The sequence below is a fragment of the Phoenix dactylifera genome, chromosome 1, assembly GCF_009389715.1.
Source record: "Phoenix dactylifera cultivar Barhee BC4 chromosome 1, palm_55x_up_171113_PBpolish2nd_filt_p, whole genome shotgun sequence".
NCBI classification, from domain to species: Eukaryota; Viridiplantae; Streptophyta; class Magnoliopsida; order Arecales; family Arecaceae; genus Phoenix; species Phoenix dactylifera.
Window position 1 is genome coordinate 19,147,300 of NC_052392.1, and position 16,961 is coordinate 19,164,260.

General features: G+C 48.2%; 1 protein-coding gene across 3 annotated transcripts in view; it reads right to left on the reverse strand.

Annotated features, from left to right (window-relative positions):
• LOC103701705 (ADP-ribosylation factor 1) overlaps positions 1-6,082 on the reverse strand; it is a 41,122-nt gene extending 35,040 nt beyond the window's left edge. The window contains exons 1-4 of one of the 3 annotated variants that reach the window (XR_003384629.2): positions 5,702-6,082; positions 5,574-5,612; positions 5,421-5,483; positions 3,756-3,774 (exon numbers count right to left, since the gene is read on the reverse strand). Coding sequence is in view for 2 of the 3 variants with exons in the window: in XM_039128964.1 (XP_038984892.1) it covers positions 3,756-3,774; positions 5,421-5,483; positions 5,574-5,612; positions 5,702-5,804 (224 nt within the window). In the remaining variant the exon portion in view is untranslated. The remainder of the gene's footprint in view (positions 1-3,755; positions 3,775-5,420; positions 5,484-5,573; positions 5,613-5,701) is intronic. The other 2 variants (XM_039128964.1, XM_008783869.4) reach the window with 2 other exon arrangements.
• Between the last annotated feature and the right edge of the window lie 10,879 nt (positions 6,083-16,961).

A 16,961-nucleotide genomic window follows, 5' to 3' on the forward strand; every position in this document is an offset into this window, starting at 1 on the left:
CTGGTACAACATCGATGTTCATCCATAACAGCTTACAAGTGTTCTGTGGCTACATTTTCAACAACACATTTTGTGCTTTAAAAGGTGGTCACAGTATGTGGGCAGATAGGACTGTCGCTCAGTTAAAAAGCAGATGCTCGGGCAGATCATAAGGAATTGGATAAAAAGTTAAAAGTAAATTCCATAGATATACTCTAAAAGAAGATAAGTATCAGAAGATGTACAGGGAAAATAATAAAACATGGTAAAGAATCATTTATACATTTATTCAAGGACCTATTCTAGAGAGATGTGACATGTTAACTAGTAAAATAACAGATATTCCCTAAAGATAATGCAACAATATTAATTTTTCAAAAGAATGATGAACTATTCAAGAGAGCTAATCAACCAAGCAATTTCATAAGATGACAAAATAGTTGATGCAAAGTTTCAGATAAAAGAATAACAAAAAGATAGTGATACTTAAAATAAGGATGTTCGGGTACAAATGATTTCATCCAACACCAACAAATACATATATTATTCCTACTGTGTTATCCAAATCTGGCCCCCTAGACTACCAAGGCCTGGGCATACCACTTAGGTACCTACATGGTGGTCAGCCCACATATACAAGCCACTTAAAGGTTTGAGAGGTGGGCTCTGAGCAGGGCACCATGAGCACCAGCAAGGTGGTAATTTTTATGTGAATTACATGTTAGGGATCTTCTACCAACTCCAACCATCATAGTCTGGATAACACCCTGCCTAACCTCCATTATAAACAAGTCCTTTCATCAACAAAAATATTGAACCCGTGATACCTGGACACTCGCATCTGGCTCCAAAAACCCATGTCGGATACATATTCGAGTTAAATATATATTAAACACTTGAATACCCATGAAGTTCAATAATCGTCACTTTTAAAGATTGGTGAAGAGTTGAACTCTTCAAATAATGAGTTTGACCCTCTATTTTCATGTTAAAAGTGAGTATTTTTTTTTCTTTTTAGTGATTGACCAAGGATGTAGATATTGAAATAACTTTGGAAAATATCATTTTTCTTATATTCTTAAGTCAATTGGGAAGGTCAAAAGAGAAACATGTATATTGAAAGATCTTAATAAACAAAATCTTCTTAACAATTATTTTTATATTTAAATAAAAAATTAAAGGTATAAATATATTTAATTTAGTTAAAATTATAATTTATCCTACGTATCCATGTATCTCTTTTTCTTTTTTCTTCATGTCACACTTGGATACATGTCCAAATCCAATTATTGTATCCATGTCCATGCAACACTTCACACCGCATGCACACAAGAGATTTTTGAGCAAACGACAACACTATCATCACACACCAAAATGAAAATTAAGCCAACATAATATAATGCTTCAATATGATGATGTCCATCAAACCATAAATAGGCCTAACATTGTTTTTGGATATTGATAACAGCATCACCCATGATGCTATGAATGAAGAAGGAACTTTCTCCAAATTTGATTCCTTATGAGGAGCACCATATATGTATTTCATATTTTATATTTTTTATAAGGATCTCCACTATGGCTGCATTTGGTTCGGGAATAAGAAAAATAGATATAGTAAAAGTTATGCCTATTGGAGTAGTTATGCCTCGACTTATGCCAATTTTTGATTGGTTACACTTTTGAATGGTAAAAGGTACCTTTTTGGAATAACTTTTGAACGATGACTTTTTTGCACATGAAAAAAGTAAAAAACTAGGCATAAAGGTGCTTTATGCTTTATGCCGAGAAACAGCTTATGACAACCCCCCTGGAATAGTTATGCCTGTCATAAGCAAGTTTGACCATCATAACTATTCCTTGATTATGCCTCATTCCCAAATGTTGTCTGGCAGGCATAAAGCACATCCCAGGCCTTGTGCCTACTTTATGCCTGAACCAAACACAGCCTATGAGAAAAATCTCATTAAAGGAGACTGCAAATCTGTCATGCATCTTGTTCTCACCAAGCACTCATAGTTGTCAGTGTCACATATTCCATTGTGCCTTTTAGGATTCGACATCAAAATGTTCCATACAGACCATGTTGTTTGTTGATGTTTAATATCTTTTAATTAACATCGACCTAGCAAGTTAAATAATTCTTCAGTTTACAAACTCCTATAGTTGTTGACTCAAAAAGCATAAAGAATAGCCTTTGTATTGCCTTAGGTAACAATCTTACTGAGAATTTTCATTTTGATGTGCTGAACAAGCACCTGTCTATTCTTTTATGAATAGAAGTGGCGACAATTCCATTAATGGATCCATTCCTTACATACCGAACTTTCTTAAGGCTACAACGGAAATGGCATAAGTAAACTATGTTAAGCACAACTATGGGAATTCTTGCAAATATAAAACCTCAAAAGTGGTCGTGACATGATTTGAATTTAGATGGAGCAAAACTTATGGGCACTTTTATTTATTACTGCATGCCTAAGTTGCTTCTCCACATACACACAAACTAAAGTGAAGGACTGGAACAAAAACACAGTTGCATCACTTAACTACTGAAGTGTTTCTGGTCAAGCTTGTACATGACTCAGAACTATCTAAATTCTAAACACTTGAAATACAATCCCAGACAAACATCAAACCTTTTCATGAAAAGAATTGTCATCAGGTAGGAACTTATAACCAAACAACCAAAGATTTGGTGAAGAAAAAAAAAAGCACACGTACACACCCCAACTCATAACCAGAGCTTCTACGAATGCCAAACACAGGAGAAATGTTGATTTAGCTAATAAATCAAACACCATCAAAATGTTTACATAAGCAATTTCTTCCCCATAGTTGATAAGAAGTATAGCCACAACTATATAGATTTTCCAAGATTATGTTATTTTCCTTTGAGCCGATCTTTTCTAAACTATCAAAGCAATCTCACTAATATGTGAATCTGCAGGCTTTTATTAGTTGACAAATAACTCACAGGATACTCATAATGACAATGAATTTGGGAAATCAGCCATGAAATTTTCTCATGTTTCTTCAGCTCTGAACATATGACTAGATTTAATTTTAACAGCCCCAGATTCCTTCTGTAACAGTCTAATAGGATAAGAAGTTTTTGCCATTTTTTCTCAGGCATGTCAAAAATCTTTCCATTCTAAACAACTAAGCATCAGTGCTGTCAGATTATTTCCACATACAAATTATTGGTAGGGTTGTAGATGATTTTCTTATTGAAACTTAGCGAAAACATGTTTCTATCTCTATAGAGGGATGCTCCCAAGTTTAAAATTATTTTCTCATATCTACAAACTGACATGTAGCACCACCAATGCCAGTCCCAAGGCCCAAGTGAAAAAAGGCAGAGGGTTGATATTAGGCTGCAACCAATCATGAAAAGCATGTTGAATGATGAAATGTATCTAGATTCCGCTTTTGTGAATGTTAGGGTGGAGACAATGAAAAGCTTGATATAAGCTAGGAAATGACCCTAAATAGGAATGCTTGGCAAATGAGGATCACAAAGACAACCCAAAATAGTTGGGATAAGACTTCACCGTGATGGTTATTACCAATTAGTAATAACTAACTTGTCATGCATGAAATTTATTGGACTTTTTTATGATCTCATAATGATGGACCCCTTAAAAAACTAGTCGGCAAACACACAAGGATGGCCAATAAGGAGTAAAAACGTAGCATGTTAATAGAAAGGAAAAAGAATAGACATGATATAACATCATTATTTGAAGACTTGTGTAAGCTGGATAATGAAATACCTGATACTTGTCTGCCCACCTGTTTCAGTAAACCATACAGTTCACATCAAAATAGCATTTAGTAAAGCAACAACTAAAGTAAATGAAACATCACAAGCAACAAAGAGAGCTCAAAAACAACAAGTCAAAAGTTCAATAGTATAATCCTTCTTCGTGAGAATGAAACCCTAATAAATTATAACAGTTTCAAGCTAGATGCATGGCTGTAAAACCACAGCTGAAAATGTAGAAATTTATTGTATCTAATCAATTAATACACAACACTTATCGCAATCCTGGTACAGCATAGGCTTCTCTAAAGTAGATCTAGTATCGGTACATATTGCACACTATATCTACACCCAAAAATCTCCAGCACAGACGATACATAGGCTAACAGTATGATTTTTTACATAGACAGGACCAGACAATATAGATGTTGACTTATAATATAAATGACCATGATTAGTTATAAATATATATAGTTATATATATAATATAAATGACCATGATTAGTTATATATATATATATATATATATATGGATTTTTCAACATATAGGCTAACAGATATGACCTTTTGCATAGACAGGACCAGTATAGACACGATATGTTAACATAAATGTCTCTAATTGGTTGTAGATATACATATAAATTTCTGGATTATTCAATGTCATGGAGATATAGGTGGAATTCATTAAGATTCAAACTATAGTTTCTAAATAGCAAGGCTTCCTCAATAAGAAATTCAATGATCTGATCTTATTCCTTTTAAATCATTTCAGAACTGATAATATGAAATTTTTGGATGTTCAGCTAAAGCTACTAAGTCGTGAAATTTCTTTTTGAAATCTGATATAATTATTTCCTCAGAATAATGATGTTTGATAGCAAAAATTCAAATAGTGTCTCTTGCAGCTTTACTTATTTGCTTTGCACTGATCAATCGTTTGCATAAGTCCAAAACATATGATGCCTTTAGTAAGAAGATATTTTAAAAGATGCATGGTGTGAGTTATTACGGCCCACTTTCCTCGTAAATGTTGGTTTGTTGTCCCATTTGCATGCATCCAAAAGTTTATCCTCATAATATGTTGTATAAAGCCACCAAAATAACATTCACATTCTCCAACTCAACATAAATAACTTTAGATATCGATGATGGAACATTTTACTTGTAATTTTTATTATTAGTTTTGAACATCATGGAGTCATGTCTACAATGGCACCTTCGTTTATCTGACATGATAACCTTGTTGGCTTAGTTCTATGACACTGTTAAACCAACTACACAATTGAGATTTGAGGGCCCTCTACTCTAACCTTTGTAGTGACTTAGTATCTTCGATCAAACATCCAAAATTTCAGATCCTGATAGCTTGCTATGCCATTAAGAAAACAAAAGAAAAAAAAACAAAAAACAATAAAATAGATAAAAGCAATCAGCATTGCCATAGCATGACTAAGCTCGAGAGAACCAAACAAAACTGTTTATACTTTAATTTTACCACATTCATTATTATAAAGACTCGTCAATAACAAATCAGCATTACAAAATCATGATTGAACTTATAAACCATGTAAATCAGTGCCAGATTCTTCATAAAATAGCCGACAGTTTAACCCCGATCAGATCATTAATAAAATGGGCAAAACTAAAACAAGTAAAAAAGGGAAAATCGACGTACCTAGATCCCAAACTTGGAGCTTAATATTATTGTATTGCACCGTCTCCACATTGAATCCGATCGCTAAATGAGACCAAAAGGAAAAGAAAATCGAGCGATCAGCAAAGCAGAAATTTCAAGAATCAAGGGGAGGGAGGGAGGGAGAAGACGCACTTGGGATCGTGGAAACTACTTCCCCCATCTGCAGCCGATCTAAAATAAAGAAAACGAAATAGATATAATCCCAGATATCCAAAACGAAGAACGAATTCAAGCAAGCAAAAAGAGAACAAGAAAGATACAAAGGATGGTGGTTTTTCCGGCATTGTCAAGGCCAAGAACGAGGATCCGAGCCTCCCGGTTGCCGAATAGGGAAGAGAGCATCCGGGTGAAGAGGATGCCCATGGCGGCTGCGGATCGATGGATCCGAAGGCTCGGATTCCCCTAGAGCCAATCCAGATCGGGGGCGCAGAACCCTATTCCCTGAGATCAAGAACGGTTGGACAGAGATCTACGAGTATAATAAGATCTGCTTGCTTTCCTGACTCGCAGTTTTCTCTTCTTCGAGCCGGTGGCTGGAGACCGGAGTCGGGGACTGGTATTTCCAAGGGAAAGGGAACAGGGAAAGAGAGATTCCGTTGGCGATTAATGGGAGCCACCGAGATTAGGCGGCTAGCTGGCGAATAAACATAAAAAACCCCTCAAGGGCTTCTTATATTACCATATTTTCTCTAACATTTATCTAAAAAAAATCAAAAATCAAAACAGAATAAAATTCCACCTACTAATGAAATCTATCAATTCTCTAGCCTATATGTGTGTGTATATATGAACCTACTCTCTGTTATGGTAGGTTATCAATCTACCCATTTTTTCATAGACAAAAAATACTCTTAGTTTTTATAACTCTTAAGGGTATTTTATGTCTTTTTACAATCCCACATTAACTCACCCTCTTAACCCCCAATTAATACTCTCTCCCTCTCTCTCTCTCTCTCTTCGGTATACACATATATGTACAGGTATACATATATGTACATGTATACATATATCTATATGTATACATTTATCTATACATATACATATATGTATATGTATATCTATATGTATACATATATGTATATGGATATGTATGTATGTATACATACATACATATATATATATATATATATATATATATATATATATATATATATATATATATATATATATATATATATATATATATATATATATATATATATATATATATATATATATATATATATATATATATATATATATATATATATATATATATATATATATATATGTATGTATGTATACAAATATGTATATATATATATATATGTATACAAATATGTATATGTATATATATATGGATACATATATATGTATACATATATATATATGCATGCATATACATATATGCAAACATGTACATATATGTATATGTGTATATGTGTGGGTGTGTGTGTGTGTATGTATATGTATATGTGTGTATGTATATGTATATATATATATATATATATATATATATATATATATATATATATATATATATATATATATATATATATATATATATATATATATATATATATATATATATATATACAAATATGTATATATATATATATATATATATATATATATATATGTATACAAATATGTATATATATATGTATACAAATATGTATATGTATATATATATGTATACATATATATGTATACATATATATATGCATGCATATACATATATGCATACATGTACATATATGTATATGTGTATATGTGTGGGTGTGTGTGTGTATGTGTGTGTATTTGTATGTATATATATATATATTTACTTGTATATATATATATATGTATGTATTTGTATGTATTTGTGTGTATTTGTATGTATGTGTGTTTGTATGTATGTTTATATATATATATATATATATGAGAGAGAGAGAGAGAGGGAGAGAGTATTAATTGGAGGGTTGAGAGGGTGAGTTAATGTGGGATTGTAAAAAGACATAAATACCCTTAGCAGTCATAAAAAGTAAGGGTATTTTTTGTCCAATGAAAAATGGGTAGATTGATAATCTACCATAACAGAGAGTAGGTTATCAATCCCCATATATATATATACATATATATATATACATACATATATATATATATATATACATATATACATATATACATATACAGATATACATATATACATATTGTTGCTGGTGGTCCAAACCGAGAACGATTGGCACAGCGGTGTGAACGGGGTTCCCTTTGAGTTGCTTTGGTTGCGCTCCGCCCTCCGCCGTGAAACCTGCAAGCAAGCCTCGCACCACCACCGGGGTAGTGGGGGCCCTCCGACGATCAAGTCAGAGGAGATCGAAGGAGAAGGAGAAGGAGAAGGTAGCAGGTGAGATGATACTCTGGAAGATATATCTTACCCTCCCTCTTCCCCCCCAGCCCCATATATATCAGGCTGGGGGGTTTATCCGGGGATTCGTCATCGTGTGGCACGATGGGGCTGCCACTGACATGGCCGTTACAGGGCGTCGTGGGGCAGCGCTGGGTACGGCCATGGCAGGGCATAGTGGAGCTCCGCTTTGTACGGCTGTTACAGGGGATCGTGGGGCAGCGCCGGATACGGCCGTTGCAGGGAGCAGTGGAGCAGGGGGCCGCGGCGTGCCTCAGAGGAACAGTCTGTTGTTGTCGAGAGATTGCCGACTCGGGGTCGGATTGCTGGATCAAGGGGCAGCCGACTCGGAGTCGGGCTGCGGAGCCGAAGATATCCGATCCGAGGTCGGATTGCTGAATCAAGGGGCAGCCGACTCGGGGTCGGGCTGCGGAGCCGAAGATATCCGACCCGAGGTCGGATTGCTGGATCAAAGGGGCAGCCGACTCGGGGTCGGGCTGCGGAGCCGAAGATATCCGACCCGAGGTCGGATTGCTGGATCAAAGGGGCAGCCGACTCGGGGTCGGGCTGCGGAGCCGAAGATATCCGACCCGAGGTCGGATTGCTGGATCAAAGGGGCAGCCGACTCGGGGTCGGGCTGCGGAGCCGAAGATATCCGACCCGAGGTCGGATTGCTGGATCAAGGGGCTGCCGTAGTCTTCCTGGGCGCGCGTGCCGGTCACGTGGGGCATGGTGGCTAAGTTCCCCCGTAACAGTAGCCCCCCACTTCCGAGCCTGGAACCAGGAGGGGAACGGGTGAAGGGAGTGATGCTTCGAGATTGCCGCCATCCCTCGGAAAGGCGCGCGCGTTCCGAGCTTCCCGCCTTCTTTATGGCGTATGGCAGTTGTCGCTGATCTGGCGGTCTGCGGATTTCGGCGGACATCCTTCCTTAATGGCGTCGATTCGCCTTTGGGGCACGAACAAACCTTCGGCAGCCAGGCGTCCTCTGGCGTCACCGAGGCGTCACCCGCCTTTCCGCCTATTTAACCGGGGCCCCTCCCCCGTCCGCCTTTCTCTTCACAGGCATCTTCAAGTTTCTCCCTTGTGCCGCTGCCGTTGCCGCCGAACTGTTCGTTCGCTCCTCCTTTGACGCTCTCGGAGCCGTTCTTCCTTCCTTTCCGGTGAGTTGCCCCACTCTTCAATTTAGGGCTCTCCGTACCTTTTCCTTTCGTGTTAGTGTACTCCAGTCGTTCCGGTGCCTTCCCCCCTCTTGACCCCGTCCTGACCGTAGGTTCACTGGCCATTAGGGATGGACGAAGTAAGGGCGGACTGCATTCAGTCGGAGCTGGTCCCTGAAGACCTAGATAGGTTCGTGGCCCGGTACCACCTTCCCGAAGCCTGCAACATTACGCTCGCGGGGCCTGAGGAGAGGATGTCCCATCCTCCTCCAGGGAAGGTCGCCATCAATGAGGACATCCTTCGGGCTGGGTTCCGCTTTCCCCCCTCGGACTTAGTCGTGCAGGTGCTTCGGGGTTTAAGAGTGGCGCCGACGCAACTGGTGCCGAACTCATGGCGCACCCTGACGGCCTTCCAGGTTCTCTGCCGCATGCATGAGGTTCCCGCCACCCTGAATATCTTTTGGGAATGCTACGGCCTGAACGGCCACCCCCGGGACAGAGGGTGGTGGTACTTCGCGGCGCGGCGAGGGTGCGGCCTCGTCAAGGATGCTCCTTCCTCCATTCACGGCTGGAAGGAGCGTTTCTTTTTCATTGACGTAGATCCCTCTTGGGGAATCGGGACAACCTGGAAGACGCCGATGAAGTCCCCGATCGGCTTATCAAGGTTGTCGAGGGAGGAGTCCGATGGCGTTGCCGTCTTGAGGGGGCTGGTTGCCGAGGGCCGGCTTCCTCCGGTGACCCGCCTTATTTCCGAGGATGCCTTGGTGAACGTCGGTCTGAACTCGGTCCTCGCCGACCGTGAGCCCGCCACCACTTCTTTTTTAGCTCTTTTCTCCTCTTTCGTTTCTTCTTTCCATCAGTTTCTCAGTCTCCGACCATCTCGTCCTTTTTGCAGAAATCGACGACGTCATGCGGTCGGACAAGGCGACGGCTGTCAGTAGGGCGTCCCTACTGGAAGCGGTCCGGAGGAAGAAACGGACTCCTCCGAGCGGGGTCCCACCGGCGAAGAAGTCCCGCCAGCAGGCGACTCCGACGCCGACAGACGGGTCCGGACCCACCGATCAGGGGGACTCCGCGGGCTCGGACCGACAGTTGACGCCGTATCAGCCCTCCGGTGATGAGACTACCGCTTTTCCGGAGGCGTCACCCGGGCGCGCCCGAGACGGCCGGGTCGGACGCGATCGGTCCCCAGCCCGGCCTTCGACTCGGTCGGCTTCGGATGATACGAGAAGGAGCGCGCCGAGGCCCCGGCCGAGCGGGACCCTGTCGATTTCTGGAGCGGCCCCCGCCCCGAGCACGGTCAGCATGACTCTCCCCCAAGCAATGGGTAAGGGTAAGGCCGCAGAATCACCGTCCGGCTCCGGGGCGAAGTCGGGGTCAGCCTTCACTTTCGCCGGCGCCCGAAACCTCATTGAGACGGTGCTGCTGGAGAGTGACCGTAGGCGGGTCTGGCAGATGGGGATCCCTGACGTCGGAGCTGCCAGCTGCGTCTGTCTCATGTCGGTGAGTGTTCTTCTGGCCGCTTTCGTCATTTATAGGCTCTATTGATCCCCGCCTGACGCCCTCATTTTTCCTATCTCTTAGCTCGCTCAGTACATGATCCGTCTGGAGGAGAGCCACGAGGAACAGGCGAGGCTTCTGGCGAGGGCCGAGAGCCGACTGAAGGCTGTAGAGGAGGGAGGCCAGGCTGCGGCGGGGAGAACGACCAGGGACCTCGAGACGAGGCTCCAGGTGGCCGAAGAGCGGGTACTCGGCTTCGCCGCCCTCGAGAGGCAACTGTTGGAGACTCAGGAGCAACTCAAGGTTGCCTCGGGTCTCGAAGGCGAGATCAGGAAGGCGGAGGAGCGGGCCGAAGAGCAGTCCCGGAAGGCTGCCGACTTCCGGGAGGGGTAGGAGAAGGCCCAGCAGTCAGCCGACAACGCCCGCAACCGAGCCCGATCTCTTGAAGCCAAGCTGGCCGAATTGGAATCGGCCTTGGAGGAGTCCCGCGCGAGCAACCAAGAGCTTCATTCGCGCCTGGAGGAGGCTGAGGCTACTCGCGTTGCTGCCGAGGCGAAGCACATGGAGGCTCGGGCCGATCTGCTGAGGGTCTCCTCCGAGGCGGACGACCGGATTGTGGCGAAGGTCATGGAGGCGAAAGCTCATATTACGGAGCGAGCGGAGGCGGCGCTGGCCGAGAAGAGCGCGGAAATCGGGCGTCAGGCGGTACAGGCCTATCGTCAGTCCGCCGAGTTCATCCGTGACATGTCGGACGCGGGGTCCGACTCCTTTGTCTTAGGCTTCGATGAAGGCCTGGCAAGGGTGTCCGCTAGATACCCCGAAATTGACCTGAGTGGGGTCTCCCTCCTCGACTCCCCTCCGATGCCATTGCCTGCTGATTCTCCAACTGTCTCCCTACCCCTTGCGGATGTGCTCGCCGTTCCCGACCCAGGGTTTCCTCCAAGCTGACCCTCTGTACTTTTCTTTGTTCTTTTCTTTGTATGTTGGCGTTTTGCCATATTGTATGGGTCTCGGTCCTGATGCAACGAAAGTTAATGCAAACAGAGTGTTTCCTCATTTCACTTTCATCCTTCCTCTTTTTAACTCTCGGTAGCGCCTCGCCGACTCCTGACTCTTGAAGTTCCTCCGACGCTAGGCCAGGCATCCGAGGGTTAGGCCTCAGAAAATTCATCCGGCGCTAGGCCAGGCATCCGAGGGTTAGGCCTCAGGAAATTCTTCCGGCGCCAGGCCAGGCATCCGAGGGTTAGGCCTCAGGAAATTCTTCCGGCGCCAGGCCAGGCATCCGAGGGTTAGGCCTCAGGAAATTCTTCCGGCGCCAGGCCAGGCATCCGAGGGTTAGGCCTCAGGAAATTCTTCCGGCGCCAGGCCAGGCATCCGAGGATTAGGCCTCAGGAAATTCTTCCGGCGCCAGGCCAGGCATCCGAGGGTTAGGCCTCAGGAAATTCTTCCGGCGCCAGGCCAGGCATCCGAGGGTTAGGCCTCAGGAAATTCTTCCGGCGCCAGGCCAGGCATCCGAGGGTTAGGCCCCAGGAAATTCTTCCGGCGCTAGGCCAGGCATCCGAGGGTTAGGCCTCAGAAAATTCTTTCGACGCTAGGCCAGGCATCCGAGGACTGAGCCTTGGGGAATTCCGCTCGTTGGTCGGCCAAGGCTGGCGCAAGCCGAGGCGACCGGTCGGGGCTTCAGGCTAGTCTGCTCCCGGGATTATCATCGGGTTAGCCTGGCATCCGAGGGCCGAGCCTTGGGGAATTCCGCTCGTTGGTCGGCCAAGGCTGGCGCAAGCCGAGGCGACCGGTCGGGGCTTCAGGCTAGTCTGCTCCCGGGATGATCATCGGGTTAGCCTGGCATCCGAGGGCCGAGCCTCGGAGAATTCCGCTCGTTGGTCGGCCAAGGCTGGCGCAAGCCGAGGCGACCGGTCGGGGCTTCAGGCTAGTCTGCTCCCGGGATGATCATCGAGTTAGCCTGGCATCCGAGGGCCGAGCCTCGGAGAATTCCGCTCGTTGGTCGGCCAAAGCTGGCGCAAGCCGAGGCGACCGGTCGGGGCTTCAGGCTAGTCTGCTCCCGGGATGATCATCGGGTTAGCCTGGCATCCGAGGGCCAAGCCTCGGGGAATTCCGCTCGTTGGTCGGCCAAGGCTGGCGCAAGCCGAGGCGACCGATCGGGGCTTCAGGCTAGTCTGCTCCCGGGATGATCATCGGGTTAGCCTGGCATCCGAGGGCCGAGCCTCGGAGAATTCCGCTCGTTGGTCGGCCAAGGCTGGCGCAAGCCGAGGCGACCGGTCGGGGCTTCAGGCTAGTCTGCTCCCGGGATGATCATCGGGTTAGCCTGGCATCCGAGGGCCGAGCCTCGAAGAATTCCGCTCGTTGGTCGGCCAAGGCTGGCGCAAGCCGAGGCGACCGGTCGGGGCTTCAGGCTAGTCTGCTCCCGGGATGATCATCGGGTTAGCCTGGCATCCGAGGGCCGAGCCTCGGAGAATTCCGCTCGTTGGTCGGCCAAGGCTGGCGCAAGCCGAGGCGACCGGTCGGGGCTTCAGGCTAGTCTGCTCCCGGGATGATCATCGGATTAGCCTGGCATCCGAGGGCCGAGCCTCGGGGAATTCCGCTCGTTGGTCGGCCAAGGCTGGCGCAAGCCGAGGCGACCGGTCGGGGCTTCAGGCTAGTCTGCTCCCGGGATGATCATCGGGTTAGCCTGGCATCCGAGGGCCGAGCCTCGGGGAATTCCGCTCGTTGGTCGGCCAAGGCTGGCGCAAGCCGAGGCGACCGGTCGGGGCTTCAGGCTAGTCTGCTCTCGGGATGATCATCGGGTTAGCCTGGCATCCGAGAGCCGAGCCTCGGAGAATTCCGCTCGTTGGTCGGCCAAGGCTGGCGCAAGCCGAGGCGACCGGTCGGGGCTTCAGGCTAGTCTGCTCCCGGGATGATCATCGGGTTAGCCTGGCATCCGAGGACGGAGCCTCGGGGAATTCCGCTCGTTGGTCGGCCAAGGCTGGCGCAAGCCGAGGCGACCGGTCGGGGCTTCAGGCTAGTCTGCTCCCGGGATGATCATCGGGTTAGCCTGGCATCCGAGGGCCGAGCCTCGAGAAATTCCGCTCGTTGGCCACGCGCCTGTCGCTTGCCGCTCGACGGAATTTCTCCGTGGCCAGCTACGATCGTGTTTCTCCTCTTCTCCAAGCGTCGCCTGGGGAACACCAGAAGGGTATTAAATGCTAATTGAGGCGTTACCTGGGAAATCGGATCGCCAGTTGCTGCTTGCAAGGAGTGTCAGTTAAGCGGCCGCGATACGCGCGTTCTTCGAGGCGGATGCGGTCTGGGCGCGAGCGGAGATACGTGGGCCGTGGGATACACACCGCCCGGAGTGTCCTGCATGAAGAATGCAATTAAGGAGAACGACGCTTAGGAGATCGTGGGAGGATACGCCTCGAGAGCTGGAACGGCTCCGGATTCGGTGCGCCCGCCTTTATTGGAGCCACCCGCATCGGAACGACCGGGGGGCCACAGTTTGGCTATAAATATAAATGCAGGCGCGGTGGAGCCTGCCAAGCCGGAGCTATTCAGGTTGCCATGGATCGTGGACCTCCTCTCCGGCGTGTGGCTGGGAAACCCCCGCCGGAGGAACGGGAGGCGCGCCCCTCGCGACTTCCGCCAACTAGCCGTTTCATCTGGGATCAACAAGGGGGTTCTCCCCGGCGGAACTCCGCTCTAGGCGTTTCATCCGGGATCACATCCCCCCTCCTTTCAGCCCCGCCTCCCGATTGAGCTCTGCGCCAGACGCTTCATCCGGGATCGCGCCTCCTCGCGCTCTTCTCCTTTGTATTCCTTCCCTCCCCTTCTCCTGGGGAGGACCGGAATATCCCTTGGAGGTGGCGTTCCTCTGGAGGCAGCGGGAACTCCTCCTTCGTCCACTTCTTCTTCGTCCGCGCCGGCTCTTCGCCTTTTGCGTGAGGCGTCGATGGCGCCTCCGGGGAGAAGCACCCACGCCCGGTGGGATTGCAGCTGCTTCGGATGGAGGGTTCGGGATCCCAAATCTTCAGCTCCACGGAGTCTCCACCTCTTCCTTGTTTTCTTTACTCCCCAATTCCCCTCTGAGAATTCTTTGTAATCACACGAACACACCGTTGTAACCAGAAATTATTGAAATGAAAAGAATTGTACATTTTTCGAACTGTCTTCCTGGCTTTGTCGTTCTACTGGTGATACACCCGCAGGTTAGCGGAATTCCAGCTCCTCGGAATTTCTCGACCATCTAGGGCCTCCAACTGGTAGGAGCCAGGTCGGTTTACCCAGCGAACCCTATACGGGCCTTCCCAATTTGGCGCCAGCTTCCCACCTTCCGCGGGTTGAGATGCTTTGGCTCGCCTTAGCACCAGATCTCCGATTCTGAAAAGTTTCGGTCGGACCTTGGAGTTATAATATCGGGCCACCCTCCGCTGATACATCGCCATCCGAACCTGTGCCATTTCTCTTGCTTCTTCCAAGAGATCCAGGTTCCCTCGGAGTTGCTCCGAATTGGCCTCGGGTCGGTGCGCGGCCACCCGGGGCGAGGGGAGTCCGAGCTCCACGGGAACAACCGCTTCCGTGCCATAGGTTAGGCTGAAAGGCGTCTCCCCGGTAGGGGTCCGATGCGTGGTCCGATACGCCCAAAGGACATTCTCGAGTTCTTCGACCCAAGCTTGCCCCGTCCGACCGATTCGCGCCTTAATTCCTTGGAGGATTGTCCGATTTGTGACCTCGGCCTCACCGTTGGTTTGGGGATGCGACACAGATGTGAACCGATGCTCGATCCCGAACTCCTCGCAGAAGTCACGGAAATGCTTGTTGTCGAACTGTCGACCATTATCCGAGATGAGGACCCGAGGTACCCCAAATCGGACAATGATGTTTTTCTTCACGAACTTCCGGACTTGCGCCTCCGTGATAGTGGCCAGCGGCTCTGCTTCCACCCACTTGGTGAAGTAGTCGATTGCAACAATCAAAAATTTCCGCTGGGCTGAAGCGACGGAGAATGGTCCGAGGATATCCATTCCCCACTGTGCGAAGGGCCAGGGCGCGGTGATTGGTGCCAAGGGGACAGAAGGGACTCTCTGGACGTTGGCGTGGCGCTGGCAGGCGTCGCATTTCCGTACGTGATCCTTCGAGTCCTCCAACAAGGTAGGCCAATAATAGCCTTGCCTCATGATCTTGTGCGCTAAGGACTTAGCCCCCAAGTGCGATCCGCAGACGCCCTCATGGACTTCGCCGAGGACGTAGGCCGCCTCCGAGGGGCGGAGGCACCTTAAAAGGGGGGCGGTGAACGAGGTCCGATACAGCCTCCCTTCATAGAGTACGTAGTGGGCGGACTTCTTGACAAGTCGCCGAGCTTGATCTTCTTCTTCAGGGAGGATCCCTTCGGCGAGGTAGGCGACGAGCGGGTCCATCCAAGACGGCTCCGGATCAATCGCCATCACCGCTCCAGCCTCGCCGATGCTCGGGGCATCCAGGGTCTCCAGGTAGATTGCCCTCGACAAGTTGTGCGCCTCTGTGCCCACCAAGCGGGACAACCTGTCGGCCCTGGCATTTTCGCTTCTGGGGACCTGCTGGATGTCGACACTGCCGAGGTCGGGAATGAGTGCTTGCACCTTCCGGACGTAGTTCTGCATGGTCGGGCTCCGGGCCTCGAACTCCCCACGAACCTGCCCGACCACCAGCTGGGAGTCGGTGAAGACCTTCAAACGCCGAATGCCGAGCTCCCTGGTGAGTTTGAGTCCCGTGACTAGGGCCTCGTACTCCGCCTCGTTGTTGGTCACTGGAAATCCAAACCTCAAGGCATACTCGGCTATCACTCCATCAGGACTGGTAAGGACCAGCCCGGCCCCTCCACCCTCGGGGTTCGACGACCCATCGATGTGAAGCGTCCAGATCGGGAGGTCGATGCTGGGCGTTTCCGGCGGTCTAGGTTCCGCCTCCTGCACCGTGCACTCAGCGAGGAAGTCCGCGAGCACCTGCGCCTTGATGGCGGGTCGAGGCTGGTAGCGGATGTCGAACTCACCGAGTTCTACTGCCCACTTCACCAGTCGTCCCGCATTCTCGGGGTTGCTGAGGATCTGCCGTAGTGGTTGATCGGTTAAGAGGGTGACCGAATGAGCCTGGAAATAGGGGCGAAGCCTCCTGGTCGCGGTCAGCAGCGCGAAGGCGATCTTTTCAGCCTTCGTGTACCGCGTCTCGGCATCCCGTAGGACCCGGCTGATGTAGTACACAGGCTTCTGGAGCTTTGCCTCTTCCCGAACCAGCACCGCACTGACCGCGGTTGGGGAGACCGCCAGATAGAGGTAGAGCATCTCCCCTTCTTGCGGCTTGGACAGTAGGGGAGGAGACGCCAGGTATTCCTTGAGCTGGTCGAATGCTGCTTGACATTCGGCCGTCCAGAAGAAGTCTTTCGGGCGTTTTAACACCTTGAAGAATGGTTGGCAGCGTTCGGCCGATTTTGCCACAAATCGTCCAAGCGCGGCGACCCTTCCAGCGAG